The sequence below is a fragment of the Micropterus salmoides genome, unplaced genomic scaffold (assembly GCF_014851395.1).
Source record: "Micropterus salmoides isolate LMB-PRFRI ecotype aquatic unplaced genomic scaffold, ASM1485139v1 Ms_hic_scaffold_11, whole genome shotgun sequence".
In the NCBI taxonomy this organism is placed as follows: domain Eukaryota; kingdom Metazoa; phylum Chordata; class Actinopteri; order Centrarchiformes; family Centrarchidae; genus Micropterus; species Micropterus salmoides.
The window spans coordinates 28,486,647-28,504,405 of NW_024040152.1; the positions used below are offsets into that span (position 1 = coordinate 28,486,647).

The window sequence follows — 17,759 nt, forward strand, 5'->3', positions numbered from 1 at the left end:
TTAGCCATTTAGGAATATGCACCATGTGAATACAACTAAAATAATGAATTACAAATAGATTTTGACTCAAGGCCCCTGTAAGATAAGCCAGTAATGCCGGACCTCAGACAATACTTCAGTGGTGCAGGTATTTAAAATAACCAACACCAACTGACATTTAGTGAACTCGAAAGTTTTGGGGGCCCCGGTGGTCCAACCCTGCTCAGGCCAAACAAAATGAGTGAAAAACGACTTTGTTACTATTATTTGTTGTTATTATTTTGATAACAAATATTTTAATGCATATAACAATGTACTTGTGCTGAGAATGAAGGTACCAGTATTTTTTTATTTTTTTATTTATTTTTTTTAAACAGTTGAACCATTTTAGTAAAACATTACAACACATCAAAGACGCTGCAATTGCTTTAGTCAAAATTGAATTTTTCAAATGGGAAAGTAAATAAAATTGTATCTTTTATATTGAAGGCAGCTCACTTAACTTTCGATATTCTTCGCTGTAACTGTGGGTGACTTCACAGAGCAGAGAGGCGGAAGATTGGAGCAGTCCTCAGCTAATCTGCAGTGCAGTCTGGGAGCTGTCAATCGTCTCCCTTTGTATCTGGTACAGGAAGCTACTGATGCGCTGGTCACTGTTTATTTACACACTGCGCGACCACACTAAGAGAAACAAGATTATAATCCCCCATTATCTGTTTTAAAAGCCTCCTTGTCGAGAGACCTGAGGTCGTATTAACGGGTGACATCGGAGCCGGGCCCTGTTTCTCCATCATTTAAACAACCTGCTCCCAACGTTAGCTAGCCTGCTAGGCATATTATTGACGCTGTCAGCCGTCTTTACTCGGCGAACCGGGCACTTGATTGAATGACAGTTGCTGGCCAATATCCTAAAACGGTAAGCTTTTACGTTAGCTTAAATATTTAACGTTATAAAATGCGATGTTCGTTAGCTGACATCACCTCACCTAGGTTAGCTAACGTTAGTGACAAGGTAACGTTAGCTGTTAGCTAGCGTTAAATCGTTACTTGATCAGTTCATTTCTCACGCACACATTATAACGGCAGTAAGTTGACGCGGTTATTAAGGTGTTACAAGTGTTTTCCTTAGCTAAAAGATGCGTTTATATTAATTTCCCCACCACTGACCGTTAACGTAGGTGTCCAGTGTGTGTGTTACCTGCTCTATCGTTACTCTGTTGTTGACACTTTAACGTTACACCCGTAACTAACTTAACGTTAGCTCAGTAAAAGCTAAACTGCCAGCGGCCGCGAGCTACTCTCTCACTTTGACACAACTTTAATGTTATATTTTCCTGAATTTTGAACCAAGTTACACGACTGCCTCAGTCACTCAGCTGAATAAGTATTAAGACTACTTCGTAACAGAGCTTGAAGAGGGCCAGGACTCCTTTTCTGCCCTCTCAAGATCACAAATGGCTCTAAATAAACTGCATTACCCAGTGGGCGCTCTGCGACGCTCACCTGTTCCCGTTCTCGCCAACCTGTCGGCGGAGACAGAGAAGGGAAAAGTTCGGGTGCCTTTTGTTCGGACAGGTTCAACTTCTCATAAAGTTGCTCGTCAGTGTACACACGGCAGCAGGTGAATGGGGAGTACTGGCACCTGTTTCCACTCCAAGCGCTGCTTCTCAAACGTTATATGTCCATTTGCCATAGACACTTTTCACGGCAGACATTTTGAGGCGTCACTGTAGGAGAAGCTCAGGTGTGATTAATAACGTTAATTAGTAATAGCTGCAGTGTGTGCTTGGTGGCTCAGCGATATGGTTTCCTGGGCCACTTCAGTTGGTAGTGAGTCATCATTGATGATATCAGTTCCACCTTTCCTGCTGTGAGGGGTCAAAATGTCTACCATGAAAGAGTCTGTTGTCTTGGTTAGTGGGCGAAGCTCAGCACAAAAGTGTCACTTGACTTTTCCCAATCTGTAGTGTGGCTCGTCTAATCCTCATCTTGAGTCATTTCCGAATGGAGGAAGGGTTGTTCACGTCAGCCTTTGCTCCTTCTGACTGGTTTGACTCCGGTGACACCCTGGCAGATGTTGGACCTCATACTGACTAATAGACTCTGGCTTGATTGATTAAAGTTTGATCATCTTCATGCTTGCATAACTCACAAGCAATATGTATTTTTGATCTTCTTGTTCTCATCTTCTTCTGTTCCGTTTCTCTTTTTGTGTGTGTTCTTTCATTGCAGGTGTGATGTACAGATGTGTGCCTGGTGTTTTACATTAGCGTAATAACCCGCCAAGGAGAATGAATGCAGAGGAAGTGGAGCTGCTCAGTGACTCCAAGTACAGGAACTATGTGGCAGCGGTGGACAAAGCCCTCAAGAACTTTGAGTACTCCAGTGAGTGGGCAGACCTCATCTCGGCACTGGGCAAACTCAACAAGGTAATGAGCTCAGACGGACCACAGCTTGACATACGCTGCACTAGACGACCTATAGTCAGAAGGCAAACACAAATGCATATGTATATACAGACTGAAGTCCCACTTTAAGACTTTGCTGTAATTCAGCCTACTGTAACTGCATGGGTTGTAAAATAAAGATGTGAAGTTTTCATGACTGCATATCTCAAAAACGTTTAATTATACACAAAAAAACAAGCATTTTGTTTGAGTAAGTTACCACATCATGACAAGAGACATGAGGATGTCTGAGAACGCATTACGTCATATCTTGTGCGGATTGCACAGATACGTAATCCTGGTATTTGCACTGTTGCCTCACGTCCACTGTTTTTTACACCCTGTCTAAGGTTTTGCAAAATAATGCAAAATACCAAGTGGTTCCCAAGAAGCTGACGATAGGCAAACGGCTGGCCCAATGCCTCCACCCTGCCCTGCCCAGCGGGGTCCACCGCAAGGCCTTGGAGACCTACGAGATCATCTTCAAGATCATTGGACCCAAGAGGCTGGCCAAAGACCTCTTTCTTTATAGGTAAAACTGTAGTACAGTGGCTGCAAGTTTGCTGGAAATAAAGCTTTCAGCTAGTATCAGACATCACTCTTTTTTTCCTCGCTGCAGCTCTGGGCTCTTCCCTTTACTCTCCAACGCTGCTATGTCTGTGAAGCCTGTGCTGCTGGGGCTCTATGAGACCTACTACTTGCCCCTGGGAAAGACTCTCAAACCAGGCCTGCAGGGGCTACTGACTGGTGTGCTTCCTGGCCTGGAGGAGGGCTCTGAGTATTATGACAGGTGAGAAGTAGAAGAATGGAAAGAGAAGCAAAAGTTTTAATGTGCACATGGGCATTGGAACAGGCCATTAGAAGAAAGCAGTTCATAGCACAGTGTGGAAGGGAATTGATTTCAGATGAATGATACATGAGATATGAGTCATTGCAAGACTAATGTTTTAAAATCAAGACACAGCCCAAAGACTTCCTGTCTCTTAGATAAAAACCTAGTTAGTTTTTCAAAACATTGTATTTTTATTGTGTTGGTACCAGGAATCACCTGCAGAGATTTGTCTCTAAATTTACAGTATTTTCTTGATATCTAATGCTTTTTCTTCATATGTGTTGACATTTATATTAATGTCAGCACAAGATTTATTAATTTACTTGCGTTATCATTTGTTCATAGTTGTGAATGACATCTCAGATGTAGCAAAAGCTGGGAAATGATTTATCGCATCAGTGTTACCTTTAATTAGTCTCACAGGCACTAGGGGGTGCTGCAGTTACAGGTTAAGCCACGGTGACGTAATTTGCCTAGAGGGTGACTGCATCATAGGACTTTTTTTTATAGAAGACCTTTGAACTTGTTTCAGCAGGAAAAGCACAGGTGTGACTGATAAAATTAACAATGGCTCCATTAGAGATTTAAGTGTCCCAAGTGTCCCAGTGAGCGATGCCAGATGTAATTAATGTTATTAGTAACACCTGTGCTTTTCCTGGTACGATGTCAAAATGTCTCCTGTAAAAAGTACCTGTTTGTAGCGATCATCATTCATTCAGTTTTAGTATATCTCTTCCTTTGAGTTTATATTTCATCTGTGACATTGCAGAGGCTTAACAGGATGTTGGATTATTTTGACATCCTCCTGTTGCTGTTTCCTGTTTCAATTATTCAGTTTTCACACACAAGACATACACAATCACAATAGTGTCTCATCTGCGCTCATTGAGATTTCTCAGATACAATTTATTTGGCCAAAATAATTCAGTATTATGTATTGATGCTGGCGCTCAGCTCCCACTCAGGCACTGGAAATAGAAAATGAAAAGATTCTCAGTGACTTCTAAATGGTTTCATAAACAGCAGTGAGTGTTCTGTTCAGAGAAAGCTCACAAGCATTGGATGACGTATTTCTCTGGTGCTTTTAATATCTTTTGCTTAGTTACCAATTAGATGAGTGTGCTCTGTGCTGTTAAGTGATGTTTCCATATGGAAAGAAAACCCTGAAACAGCATTTATGTGTAGACCAAGGAGCAATAACACTTCTGCAACTAAAGTAGCTCAACATCCTGCTTAATTTATTCCCTAATAATTGACCAATAAGACCTCTGCATGAGGGAAGTACTGTCTGCCAACGACATGTGAAGCAGAGTGTTGCTGCTTTAAACAAGTATTTTCATTTGTGCCAGCTGCACTTTGTGGACTGCATGACTCTGCAGTGGTAGTGTGTTAGGAGGTCAGTGCTGGTGTGTACTTGACACGCATGTTCACTGTGTCCTGGGTTTTCCATAGAACCAACACCCTGTTGGAGAAGGTGGCCGCAGCAGTGGAGCAGTCGGCCTTCTACAGTGCCTTGTGGGGCAGCATCCTGACCAGCCCTGCTGTGCGTCTCCCTGGGGTGACCTTTGTTCTGCTGCACCTCAATCGCAAGCTGTCCATGGAGGACCAGCTCTATGTCATAGGCAGTGACATCGAGCTCATGGTACGCAGCATACTACAATACAAACAAGTCATTGTCAAAATACTAAACGACAGAATTGCTTGCCCCTGGCCTGAAAGTTTGCACACCTTCCTCCAAAAATGCTATGTAGTAAATCTGATGTTTCAGTGATTTGGGTTCTTTAGCATCAGTTCAATGTTTTCATCAGGTTTTATCATATGTGTCCACATGCAAATTTAGAAAACAAGAGTCAAGAGTTAAAACCTTTAAGGATAAGTGTGTAAGATTTAGTGACATCTAGTGGTGAGGTTGTGTGAGAATGTTTTTTTTGTTTTTTTTTTTTTGCAGCAATGCATTATTTCAAGTTTAAGTGAGAGCTTTTACTTTGAAAAATTCTAAACAACATTAAAAAGAGTCTGTAGACTGCTTGACACACCTCTGAAAGAGCTGTCAGAAAACGTGATTCCCTAAATGTCCTCTGCCTGGAGATACTGGGGAAATAATAAAAAAGTGTCTGTAGGTTGATGGATGCGGATCACAGAACACCGCAACACACACATACTGCAGCACATGCGTTATTGTGAACATATTAAACAGTCCTTCATTATCAATTTGTTGACGAGGGGAAAAAAAATTATTTTCCCGACGTGGGCTTGAACACACAACCGTCTGGGTGAGAGACTTGCACTTTACCAACTGAGCTAACCAAATACTTATACTTTTATCTGGTGTAAATATTATGCCTGTATATTCTCACCCACCACCTAATGGATTAAAAAAAACGTATGTTTTAACACTAGAACCACCAGGGTTCGTTGTATACCTATAACCGCCATGGCGGGTAAAATTTACCCGCAATAAAAATGCTGTGATTTTGTGATTATTTCTGCTACATGTTGCTCCAATACACTTTGGGAAACATTTAGCACATTGGCTGTGCATTTCCTATAAACACCATCCCCATATTTCAGGCATTTACAGAATGTTTAGTTAAATGCTAGTTATATTCTAAACACAGCTTGAATTTAAATGCAGCATACAATTTACAAAAAAGACTGACTGTTGTTTTATAGGTGGTAATAATAGCCTCATAATGTCGGCTAGTTCTTACTGTTCTGCATCCAGAGAGTAACACATAGCTATAAAAGTAGGCTATTTATTTGAAAAAAATGATTATCAATTCCAAAATTCATAGTAGATTTTTACCCAACGGAAAAATGTATAGGCCTAATGATCACTGTTACTAAAAAATACATAGCACTGGAAAAGTTATTGCCGGTCAAAAAGCACACGAGGGAGCCGCACGCTCTCTTGAAGGGACCGCAGAACACACCTTTATCAAAGGGAAAAACTAGACTACTGCAGAATTAGTTTTGATGATCATGTAGCAACACAAAACCTACGAGCAGCGGCTTTTATGCATGTTTACTTCATTCAAGTGGATCGCTGTCAGATGCAGAATCAACCCAGGACACATCGCTCAGGCCCCACCGTCAGACTCTCCTTCACTCACTGCGCTGAGCAAGTGTAATGCCTGTAGTGGGAAAGGCGTTGCCAATGAACAGCGCTAAAATGACTGTGTACATAAACCTTACATAATGAACTGTTGTGTTTCTATTACCTTAGAATGAGCCATTTATATCTACAGAACCGCGGGTCCCCCTTGCATGGACGTCGCCATGTTGCCCCGCCATGTTCCTACAGTAGCTGAAAACGGATAAACAGCACTTCGGAGCGCATTTTGTCTCTACGTTCTTCTTCTTGTAGAATTCTGGCAGTGTAGACGCTCATCACTACGTTTACACTAGAACCGCCAACGGGTCAAATTTACCCCAGGCTGTTTTTTGATTGTATCTATCTTTTTTTCAATATAATATTGAAGTCCCCCAGTCTCTGACTTTTCCTAAAAGTGTGTTATATAGCGCCCCCTATTGTTAGAAATGTCAATATAAAGATTTAAAAAATTGACATTTATACCTATAACAAAATTTACCCCTATAGAGAACACTGAAAACATAGTTATGGATCTTTATATTGCATTTCTGTCACTAGATCCTCATAAATATTACACACTGGACCTTTTAATTTACTCAAGAAAGAGAATTACCACGAGTGACATGTGCTGGTAACGGTAGTCAGACAAGATAAACCACAATGTCTGGGGTAGTGTCCACATACCTAACCCATAAAAGAGTCTTTTATTAACAATGACATGAGCAATGTATTTTGCTCAGCAGCTCATCAGATGAAATGTTTAAAAATCAATAACATTAAATTAAAATCTTCATAACCTTAGATTTAACTTGAATCACTGTGTCTATTGAAATGGGTTAATAGGGTACTGTTATATAATGTTCTACATTTTAATGTATATAGCCAGGTTGAATAATAGTGAGTCCCTGTTTTCACCAGGTGGAGGCGGTCAGTACTTCAGTCCAGGACTCAAGTGTGTTGGTGCAGAGGAGCACCCTGGACCTGATCCTCTTCTGCTTCCCCTTCCACATGAGCCAGGTAAGGAATGCTGTGTGACTGGGGTCTGGCTAACACTACAGGCCTGTGTGTAAACTGCAGTATGGTAATGATGTGTGTGTCGGTTACAGTTAGGATTAGACCAAAGTATCTAACTAGCTGCATGTGTCTGTGTGTCTTTTTTTTGTTGTGCGTGTGTGTGAGGCCACTCGGTGACTCATGCTGGCAGCTTGTTAAATCTTTCACCTCAAAACATTTCTGGGACATTATGGGACACCGTTTTTATCTGACATCTGCAGTGTGTGTGTGTGTATGTGTGAAAGGGAGAGCGATACAGTCACAAACGTTCTGCTCTGTTCTGTTGTGTTCAGGCGACTCGCCCTGACATGATCCGGATCCTGTCAGCAGCTTTGCATGTGGTCTTGAGAAGAGACATGTCCCTCAACCGCAGACTCTACGCCTGGTTGCTGGGTGCGAAATACACACAGACCACATTAAGACCAGGGTTTGCACTCACCGTTTAATTTCTTTAATTTAACATTGTAGAATTTAAAGAGATAGTCTCTCCACTAGGGATGCAGCGATTACCGGAATTCAGTGTTAACCGCGCTTTAAAACGTCAAGGTTACTGTACACTGGCTAAAAACTGTGAAGCTTTAGTTCCACCAAAGAAGCTGCTGAAGTCGGCAGTGTGGGAGCATTTACACTCAGACTGACCACGGCGTTACTGAAAATGACGGATCACCTGTTAAAAGGTTCCTGCTAAAGGAGCGAATAACTACATTAAACTTGATGCAGCACCTGCAAGATCACCACCCAGCTTTGCAGGCCCAATGGTAGGCCTAACGTTAATACATTATATTGAATAATTTAGCAAGTTGCTAGGGAAGTAAATATAAATGTGTCACTTACTATCGATGACGTAGCGGTGAGAGTCGAGCTTTCAGTGCAACGTAAACAAACAAGGCAGGTGTCAACTTCCTGACCCACCGCGACGACAGCCCCGCTGCGCTATGAGGCCCGTTATTTTCAATGGCTTGGTTTGTTGCTGCGTCGAGCAACGTGCACCGCACCAGTTGAACTTCCACGCAGTTCAAATCGCTTGTTTTCTGAAAGGGCCTTTATGGAAGACAGGAAGTAGTCCTCTCAAGACCTTCAGTCACTGAACATTTGACGTCACATCATGTTGTCTTGTGTCTGTGTTGAGAAAACAGTGCCAGGTGTAAAACACTAACATACATCAGGAGCTTATAGACTTTCAGGACTATAGGCTACCAATGAAATGCATTTCAGTTAACACGGCTCTCAATTTCTATCATTTTCACTAAAACTATGGATGAGAGTTGATGGTTTATTCCCCTCCTTTAGAACAATTTCCCCTGGGGATAAAATTTAATATTCCTCTTATTAATAATACGTACATATTATAGAAATATAATTGTTAATGTAATTAAATATTAAAAATCAACTTAAGTCATTACTAGTGTTGTGAAATTAATTAATGCATAATAACTGTGGAACCGTGATTATGATACTGACAATAATGGTACCAACAAAATCTGTAATCGTTGCATCCCTACTCCCCACTGGGGACTTTTGTTTTAGGAAAGTCGAAGAATGTTCCGATTCACACGTTAACCTGTAGTAGACACTTAACTGTGTTAGAATAACTCAACAGGGATTAGCATTAATATTTATAGATCATGAAACCACTTTGACTTGTATATAACAAGAGTTATAGAAATTTAACACTGTTACATGGCGGGAACCCTGATATACAACCCCTTCCAAACACATTGTTCTGTTTTGTGATATATGAAGGTTTATGTGTGCTTTATTGCTGTTTTCCATTTTTTCCCCCTTTTCTGTGGAACGTACAGTAGGCCTGTATCTGCTGTAGTCATTGTCTTACTTTATTTTCTCTTGTTTGCAATTGCAACTCACTGCGGATGAACATGCTGGTAAGTGTGTGCATGGATAAGAATGGACGCTGACTGTATCAAGCTTATACTCTTCTCCAAAACAGTGACTGCAACATTAGAATATGTCAAGTATCTCGATCAGCAGAAGTGATAAGGAACAAATAATAAGTGGATTGGAGTTCAGGGTACTAAGTTTCAGATTCTGTGCTGGGGGACATATTATCTTGGTGTGAGTGGACTCAGGACTGGTTTATTTTAACTGTTCAGTGATGTTGAAGAGTAATGAGGCCCTACCACTCTGAATCTGGCAAGTCATCTAGTCTGAAGCCGTCCAAGATATACTTTACTGAAATCCGTTATGCTGGCGACAGCCATTAGGACTTAAGAAAGAAGAAGATGAAGAAAAGGAGAATTAACTGGAAGATAAAGATAGTTTAGACTTAATGTGTCTCTCTTCTTGCCTTGTGCTGGATATGCTGGACATACATCAGCGTGTGCGATTATAAGTGTATGTCTTTGTTTCTTTAAGGCTTTGACAACAACGGGGTGATAACAGGCCCCCGCAGCACTCGACAGAGCAACCCAGAGGAACACGCTAGCCACTACTTCAACACCTTCTCTAAAGACATGCTTGTCAAGGTGAGGTTTCAAGCTAATTGCAAATGGGTCACCAAAGGAAAATGTTTTTTTATGTGTATTCCCGGTAATCAGCTTCCAAAAAAATCCCCAAATTGGATGTCTCACGAGACCGAACGTGTGTGTTTGTAGTTGTTCGTCCTCAGTTTAACAGATCTGGCCCCCTTTTTCCTGCCATGCTTTAATCCTTCTGCTCCCACACTACCCACATCCTCTCTGAGGTCTGCTTATATGCCCTGCTTTCGTCTCCTATTCCCCGTAGCCTGTCCTTTTGTAGACAGCTCCCAGTTCTCCGAGACTTTTACGCACACACAGACACACTTGTGTAATCTGTCCTGTCACGCTCAAAGCAGGGTGCACACAGAGCGACCAGGAGGGGAAGTTTTGTGCTTGTTTTGTTTTTTGTTTGCTATTCCGCCATCTGCTCTGAGATAGTAATTGGAGCTCCCTCCGTTGGGAGAAGGTGGGTAGTATGGAGACCGTCTGTTCCTGGGTTCAGTATTATGTGACAGACGAAGCGTGAAACACACACAAAAAAAGACAAAATGAAAGGGTGCTCAATGCAAATATGACTTTGGTTTTGCCAAATATTATAAGAATTAACATTTAAAGAGGTCATATTATTCTTTTTGGGTTTGTCCCTCTCCTTTGTTGAGTTTATATCTTTTTTTGCATGAAATAGGTTTGCAAAGCTAAAAAGTCCAAAGTCCAGCCCAAAGGGAGTTCCCAGCTCCCACAGAAAACACTGTTCTGAACTGCCTGAAAACAGCTCATTTGTAGTCCAGCCGCTTCCCTTTCATCCCTGTGACGACACAGCAACACTCTGAGCTGCAGCACAGCACACAGTGACAAGACGTCCACCTGCTGCCTCTCCTCTCCTTCCAAACACTAGCTACCCTCCAGACAGTCAATGGACATAAAGTTGTAACTGTGATGTAGAGACAGTTATAACTTTATGGATGAAAGATACTTTTGTTACAGATTAATAACTCACCAATCTGAAACTCTTGCTCCAGTCGATGTTGCTAAGATGGTAAGGAGATATACAGCTAAACCGAAGCAGTTTTTACCCGCTGATTGGCTAGTAGTCCTTAACTAGGAACTGCGCATGTGCGACTCCCAACAAAGACCTTTTTTAGAGGTAAGATGCATCACTCCATAGCTAAAACGAAGTGTTCTTCACACAGGGTGAAAAGAGGAGCTGCAGCAATGTGCAGTATGACATGTTTATGTTTTTTTGAAAATAAAACCATGTAAACCTGTTCTGATATTTTTGAACCTGAAAATGAGCATAATATGACGTCTTTAAACAAAAACATTGATGTTCCCTCTGCAAGTTTTTTTCCCCTGAACTCTACTGTAATTGAGGTATGTATCTCTGAGTGTGTGTGTTTGTGTGTTTTCAGGCAATGGTGGGAATCTTGCAGGGCAAGGCCCGAGGCGGGGAAGAGGAAAGCATACTTATGCACGACCTCAAGCCATTCCGCATCCTCATCAGTTTGCTGGACAAACCGGAGCTTGGTAACCAGTCTTTGATTATGCAGACACGAACAGTCGAGTTAGTGTTGTAGCAGCACGTAGCATAAACTACATGTAAGCTATCCACTGTGCGTTTCACCTCTCCTATCTGTTTGTCTCTCCAGGTCCGGCAATCCTAGAGGATGTTCTGATCGAGGTGTTTCGGACTCTACACACACAGTGCCGAACAGAGTTGGACCTCCAAAACCAGAATCCGTTCAGTAAAGACCACACACACCTCAGCAGGTCAGTCCAGTCCACCACCTGTCCCTTTTAGACATTATTATGATAAAACTTAAGTTAACTCCATGATTAAAGTTTGGTTGTTGCATCATCAAAGAAAAAAATGGTAAAATAGGACACTGGGATATGGGTAAAATTTTTGCATTTTTCTTAAATGATAAATAACGGAAATGATTTATTAATCACTAGCATTATAAAATGTTGTGATGTGTTTGTTGATTTATTTATCTGTACAAACCATGAATAGCATGATCCTAATTTAGCCTTTTTTCTTAGTAAACTACGAGAGAACAAGAAGACGGCAGAACTGATTAAAACAGCCAATCTCCTGTTCAACTCGTTTGAGCCGTACTACATGTGGGACTACATCGCTCACTGGTTCGAGGAGTGCTGCAGGTTCGTATGTTAAAAGGAATGTGTACATATACACTCTTAAGTCAACACTTGATGAGGCTCATCTAGCTAGTATCAGAAACACTCAGAGTTAAGGTCTAAATTTGGGGGTAAACTATAGTTGCTGTCATGTGTTTTGGAGCCATTTTTGGTTGATGATTGTTTTTCCTGCTAGAGGTTTCGTCTTCAGAGTAGAAGGGATGCCACTGTTCTGCTTCTCTTGTTTCGGTACGCTGTTGTGTTGAAACAATGCTCAGCTGGGGCCAGAAGCCAAATGTGTGCCAAGAAACGTTTACCACTACCATTACACCCACAGCAGAACCAAGTGGTTCCACATCTTCATCACTGACCTTAAGTGTGAACCAGCAAACCTTACTCAAAATAATCAATCTCAAATATGCATCTCTGCAGGAGGACAGTGAACAACAGCACACGCGCACCACAGCATGCTGGGAGCTTAGATCCTCCAGAGCTGTCATTGGTGGAGTTCTGTCAGCTGGTTGACTTTCTGCTGGATATTGTTTCTTTGGTGAGACTCTTCTGTCTTTTTTTCTTTCTTTGTCTTTCTCTCCTTTCTTTGTTTGTTGGTTTCTGTCTTTTTTTCCCTATCTTTCCTCCTTTCTTTCTCTTTCCTTGTCCCTGTCCTTTTCTACCTTTGTCTTTCTTTCTCATGTCTATCTCCCACTTTCTGTCTTTGCTTTTTCTCCACTATGGCTTTCTTTTACTATCAAACCCATTTCTTTTTTCACTCAACTTCCCTTCACACTTTCATCTTGTTCTTGTTTCACTTCTATCTGTATTTCTGTGTCTGCCCAGTATGTCTGTTTTTTTCTCAATTTGTCATTTCTGTCTTTGTCATTATTCAGTATTTCTCCCTTTCCTTTGATGTTTTCATTTCCCTTTCTTTATAGGTTTTCTCAAAATGTTCTTCTGTGTTTTTATGTCTCTCTGCCACATTCTTCATCTTCCCTCTTTTACAGTCCCTTGTGTCCCGCCCCTGCTTGGGCTTCATCTCATTCTCTGTTTCTCGCCCCCTCTTGGCTCACACACCTCCTTTTTAAATACAGTATGTTCCCTACAAGTACCTTCCATGAACATTTGCAATTTGGTTTCCAAATTGTTTTTAATTCCAGTTCTGGGATGTTATAGTCACCATTAGAGGAAGTGTGTGTGTGTGTGTGTGTGTGTGTGTGTGTGTGTGTGTGTGTGTGTGTGCACACCTCCTCTCTCCCATGTTTGTGTGCAATCTCCACACAGGTTATAAAAAAAATTTCCTGTGTTTAGTTCCCCTGCCAAAAATATTGTTTGCATCCTCTTAGAAATATGCTTGTCAGTATTTCCAATCTGAATAGTTTGGAAATCCCTCACTCTTTATGACCCTGTTTAAGTGTGTGTGTGTGTGTGTGTGTGTGTGTGTGTTTGTTTGAAAGAGAAAGAACTGTGCGTTCGTGAGTTTGTGAGCGAGAAATTGGAAGTGTGTGTGTGTGTGTGTTTCTGCAAACCAAGTGTTGTGTGGCCTGTGCTCTGCTTGCTCCTGTCTGTTCAAACTATCTGCTCTTTCTCCTTGAAGCCTACTAGAAGCATGAGGGTAATCTGCCAGGTAAAGTACTGCTCTTTCCTGCTTTTTCACCTCACCCTGCTTCACTGAGGCTACGATAACATTTCTGCAACGTCCTGCCAACAACCCCTCAGGCCATCTTTGTTCCTGTCCTGCTTTGAGTCATCATTTCAGAATGACTGACTATCTGATATTGTAATGCCAAAAAATCTTCCAGAGGAAGAAGTGGGATTATAAGAGTCATTACATGTGGTGTTTGGTGTGGATCTTGTGAAAATGAAATCCCCGCCCAGTGTGTATGTGCTTTTTGTTAAGCATGCATGCAGTCATATGCTATTGCAGCGCTCACATATTTGTAAGAAATATGACAACTTTTCTTTACTTCATGGTTTAATGCTTATTTTGTGATTTGGTTATTCATTTTTTGCTCCTTTTCTTTTGTTTCATAAAAATGTGTTTTTGCTTGTTGAGTCTACTTTGAAAAAAAGAACTTCACCACACACATCACAAGAGTAACGTGGCCATAATATGTATATGTAAAAAACAAACATTTATGCACTGGTTAAGGGGTTAAGGTTTTCCCTTTCACAGACCAGAGGGAAAAGACATAAGAAGATAATTGTAGATTTTAATGTGTATTTAATTAAGCAAACTTTATTACAGCAATCCTTTTGAAGACTTCAGAAAAAGTCTTCAGCCTTAGTTAACAGCCTTATATCACGTTCACCTCCCTTCAGAAACCCAGTAATTCCACCTTTAAGTTCTCACTTCACTTCCTGTTTTGTGCAACATTTCCAGGAGACCTACATAGAGATCCAGACAGAGCATCTCCCTCAGCTGCTGTTGCGTATGGTGGCGGCCCTGACCTGTCACTTGCGATCCCTTGGGCTCGGGGAGCTCACCCACTGCCTTCGTCTCTGCTCCAAGATCCTCAGTAAAGTGCAGCCACCACTGGTGTCCCCTCTGGCCCTGCCCTCCGGCCCCCAGGCTCAGGGCCTCTCCAACTCCAATGGCAACCCCTCAAACTCTACAAGAGATAAGAGCAGAGAAAAGGAGGACCAGCGGGTGAGAGAAAACAAAATGGCCCTTTCTATCAGAAACAGATATTAATTGGCGATTGTTAAATATCATGTTTTTTCCTGACACTTGAGTCACGATAAGATGAGAGCATCTGCTCGCTTTAGTGGTTAGATGGAAATGAAAATTGTTACTATGCCAACCTTTGAACAACATTGCCAGCTGATAATTCTGTTCTGTCTCTGATCCTTCAAAAATATTTTGATAAAAACATAGGCCCTGTTGCTGCCCCAGTCAGAGCAAATCCCAGTTTGACCCATGTGACCGACTTCCCCTACAAGTTACTGCTCCAAAATCCATCAGTTCAGGCTCTGATGGTGTGCCCTGGTCCCTGAACAGGGCCCCTTCCGGCTCCTGTTGGCTCCTGCCAGCCTCCTGCCCTGTGCTGCAGTTGGCTGGGTGGTCCCATGACTGGCCCTGCCATCCCACACTCCCTCAACACAAGGCATTTGAAGACTTGTTCAGAACAAATGCTTCGTTCTGCTGTCCTGGTCCTCCTGGTCCCTGTCCAGCAACCTGTGATTTGTGAAGTGTTTGAGAGCTCAGTGAGGCATGATTTAAAAGTTAAGTCTATCAGTCCCTTACCCAGAGATGAATAGGGGCTACATAGATTGAGGGAGGCCCATGAGGGGCAGAAGAGAGGGCAAGTAGAAGGACAGAAGATGGTTAACCAACAGCTGAGCCTGCCTCGCCTTTTCTCTCTAAGGAGAGCAGGGACGAGTAGACTAGCTTGTGATGCCTCCTGGGTGAGCCATATCCATCTGAGTGGAAAATATTCCACATACATCCACTGAATTCTATAACCTCCCCACCCCCCACCCTGAGGGGCATATAGAGAACATGCCATCTAACGTGCCATCTGAGTCCAAGCTCCAGAACGTGCTTGCTACCTCAATCAAAATGCTTCACAGGAAGCCCTCAGGCTCCCACAGGCTGACTGTGACGAAGAATTGTAAGAACTTAAGTCTGTCAGTCTGTCTACAGCTCAGTCTGCTCAACTCCCTGAGGCCATTATATATTAAGCCTCATTATACAATGGCCAGTAGAGGACACTGAAAAGCAAAGAGGATAATGAGTCTGTTGAGAAACCTCCACTATTTTTTTAGTTACACCTGCTGACAAGTCAAAATGCCTGATGTGAAAATGTCTGTGCCTTTAACGCATCCACACACCCATCATCCACCTACACAGGTAGTTTCTGATTAGACCTCTACTCATTCATAAAATGACTGGCAACAGAAAGTGCTGTGTGAGAATATACAGAATCGGCATTTGCTCCTGGCTTGCTGTATTTTCAGTGTTCTGGCACACACCTTTTCTCTTCCTTTGCTTCCATCACTCTTAGCTGAACTTCCTTGATCACCTATCCTCCTCCTGCAGGCCTTGCCAGCGACACTGGAGCTACATGGCAGTGGGGAGATGTCTGAGGACGGAGAAAACCCTCTCAGCAGTCGCTCCTCAGAAAGTGGCTTCACAGACTTTGTCCAGTACCAGGGAGATGTCCCCGAGGAGACAGAGCAAAGCCCTCATCCCCACCCAGCTGTCAGAACAGGCCGTCGCTCCTCAGGCCCATCTCAGACCAAGCCTCTGGATAAACCAGTCATGCAGTGCTGCCTGGAGCACTTCCAGCAGTTTCTCTCTCGACTCATCAACTTGTATATTACCCAAGGGCAAGTGGACAAAGCTGACAGTGAAAGAGATGAAATCTTGCGATCAGGACCCCTGGTTTCAGAGGACGCCCAGGACTTTGATCATAAGGAGTCATGCTCAGGATCAGGGCTGGTAAAGAGGGAGTGCGTTGCTGCCTTCACTGCTGCCTGCCAGCTCTTCCTGGAATGCTCCAGTTTCCCTGTCTACATCGCAGAGGGCAACCTCAAGTCCTCGCCCACACAGGAAGAGCAGTTGGGTAAGTCGCAAAAACACTCTTTTGTGATGTGAGGGTTTAATTGACCACTTTAATTGTTGGATTTATGGGGGATTTTTTTTTCTTTTCAAACTGGAGATTAAAAGATGAAAATTGACTGTATTGTCAGGTTCAGTGGGGAAAGGACAGAAAAGGTCAACTGTAGTAATGGTTTTCATATACACGCTCCGGAACTTATTTTATACTTAATCTATGGATTCAAACAGTAGAAACTGCAGCTCCGTGATACCCAATGGTAGGGAGAGTGACAGAGTGCTAAGAGTTGTTTGAAAGCTTTTAGAGGTTTGATTTACGACTTTTAAGTGTTGGATATCGCTCCTGCTTCAATACAGATAGTGAGCAGGTTCGTCTGCCGGCGTGGCTGCAGACCCTGATGGATGCCTGCTGCCTGGCGTGTAACTTCAGCCTGCAGGGCGTGGCCATCTCCCTGCTTATGGACCTTGTGGGACTCACCCAGTCGGTTGCCATGGTGACCGCTGAGAGCGTGGCATCTGGGGGCAACTCCGAGTCCACCCAGCCCATGAGCCCCAGCCAGGGTCGAGTAGCTGTCGTCATCAGACCACCACTCACTCAGGGAATCCTCAAGTACATTGCTGACAAGACAGTCTTCTTCAAGGTAGAGATCTTGTTTTCGGTTACTGTGGACAGGTGGGCTCCGTGCATTTTGATGGTCTTGACCCTGTTTAATTTCCAATCTTGTTCCCCAGAGTGTGGCGCTGATCTTATGGGACCAGTTGAGTGAAGCAACACCTCAGCACCATCAACGCAGCGTAGAGCTCTTCTACCAGCTCCACAACCTGGTGCCGTCCTCCAGCATCTGTGAGGACGTCATCAGCCAACAGCTCATGCACAGAGACAAGGTTAGTACACGAGACCCTTTGCATCCCAGGCAACACCCACAAACATCCAAAATTACAGCACACACTCCCATCGCTGAGTTTGCAGACACATACACACACACACTCTGTTGATAAAATCCATGCTGAAGCACCTTTTATTTCTTTTTCAGAGAATCCGGCTGGAGGCCCATGTAAAGTTCTCTGTGTTGTGGCATTTGACACGAGATTTGAACATGACCAAGTCCTCCCCTTTTAATCGCACATTTGACAGGTAGGTTGGAGACATAGAAATGTTTCTAAATTTAGTGTGTGTTGGTTGCCA

At 42.7% G+C, this 17,759-nt stretch overlaps 1 protein-coding gene across 5 annotated transcripts in view; it reads left to right on the forward strand.

Moving 5' to 3' along the window:
• Nucleotides 1-428: 428 nt before the first annotated feature.
• Nucleotides 429-17,759, forward strand: part of dop1a (DOP1 leucine zipper like protein A) — a 31,963-nt gene continuing 14,632 nt past the window's right edge. The window contains exons 1-18 of one of the 5 annotated variants that reach the window (XM_038712113.1): nt 429-895; nt 2,212-2,408; nt 2,777-2,958; nt 3,046-3,216; nt 4,711-4,900; nt 7,271-7,369; nt 7,699-7,798; nt 9,779-9,888; nt 11,292-11,406; nt 11,529-11,649; nt 11,923-12,042; nt 12,451-12,568; nt 13,610-13,639; nt 14,396-14,662; nt 16,055-16,580; nt 16,931-17,214; nt 17,306-17,458; nt 17,608-17,708. In XM_038712113.1, the coding sequence (XP_038568041.1) occupies nt 2,271-2,408; nt 2,777-2,958; nt 3,046-3,216; nt 4,711-4,900; nt 7,271-7,369; nt 7,699-7,798; nt 9,779-9,888; nt 11,292-11,406; nt 11,529-11,649; nt 11,923-12,042; nt 12,451-12,568; nt 13,610-13,639; nt 14,396-14,662; nt 16,055-16,580; nt 16,931-17,214; nt 17,306-17,458; nt 17,608-17,708 (2,825 nt within the window). In that variant the 5' untranslated portion in view covers nt 429-895; nt 2,212-2,270. Of the gene's footprint in view, nt 896-1,690; nt 1,893-2,211; nt 2,409-2,776; nt 2,959-3,045; nt 3,217-4,710; nt 4,901-7,270; nt 7,370-7,698; nt 7,799-9,778; nt 9,889-11,291; nt 11,407-11,528; nt 11,650-11,922; nt 12,043-12,450; nt 12,569-13,609; nt 13,640-14,395; nt 14,663-16,054; nt 16,581-16,930; nt 17,215-17,305; nt 17,459-17,607; nt 17,709-17,759 lie in introns of those variants that run through there. The other 4 variants (XM_038712116.1, XM_038712114.1, XM_038712117.1 and 1 more) reach the window with 4 other exon arrangements.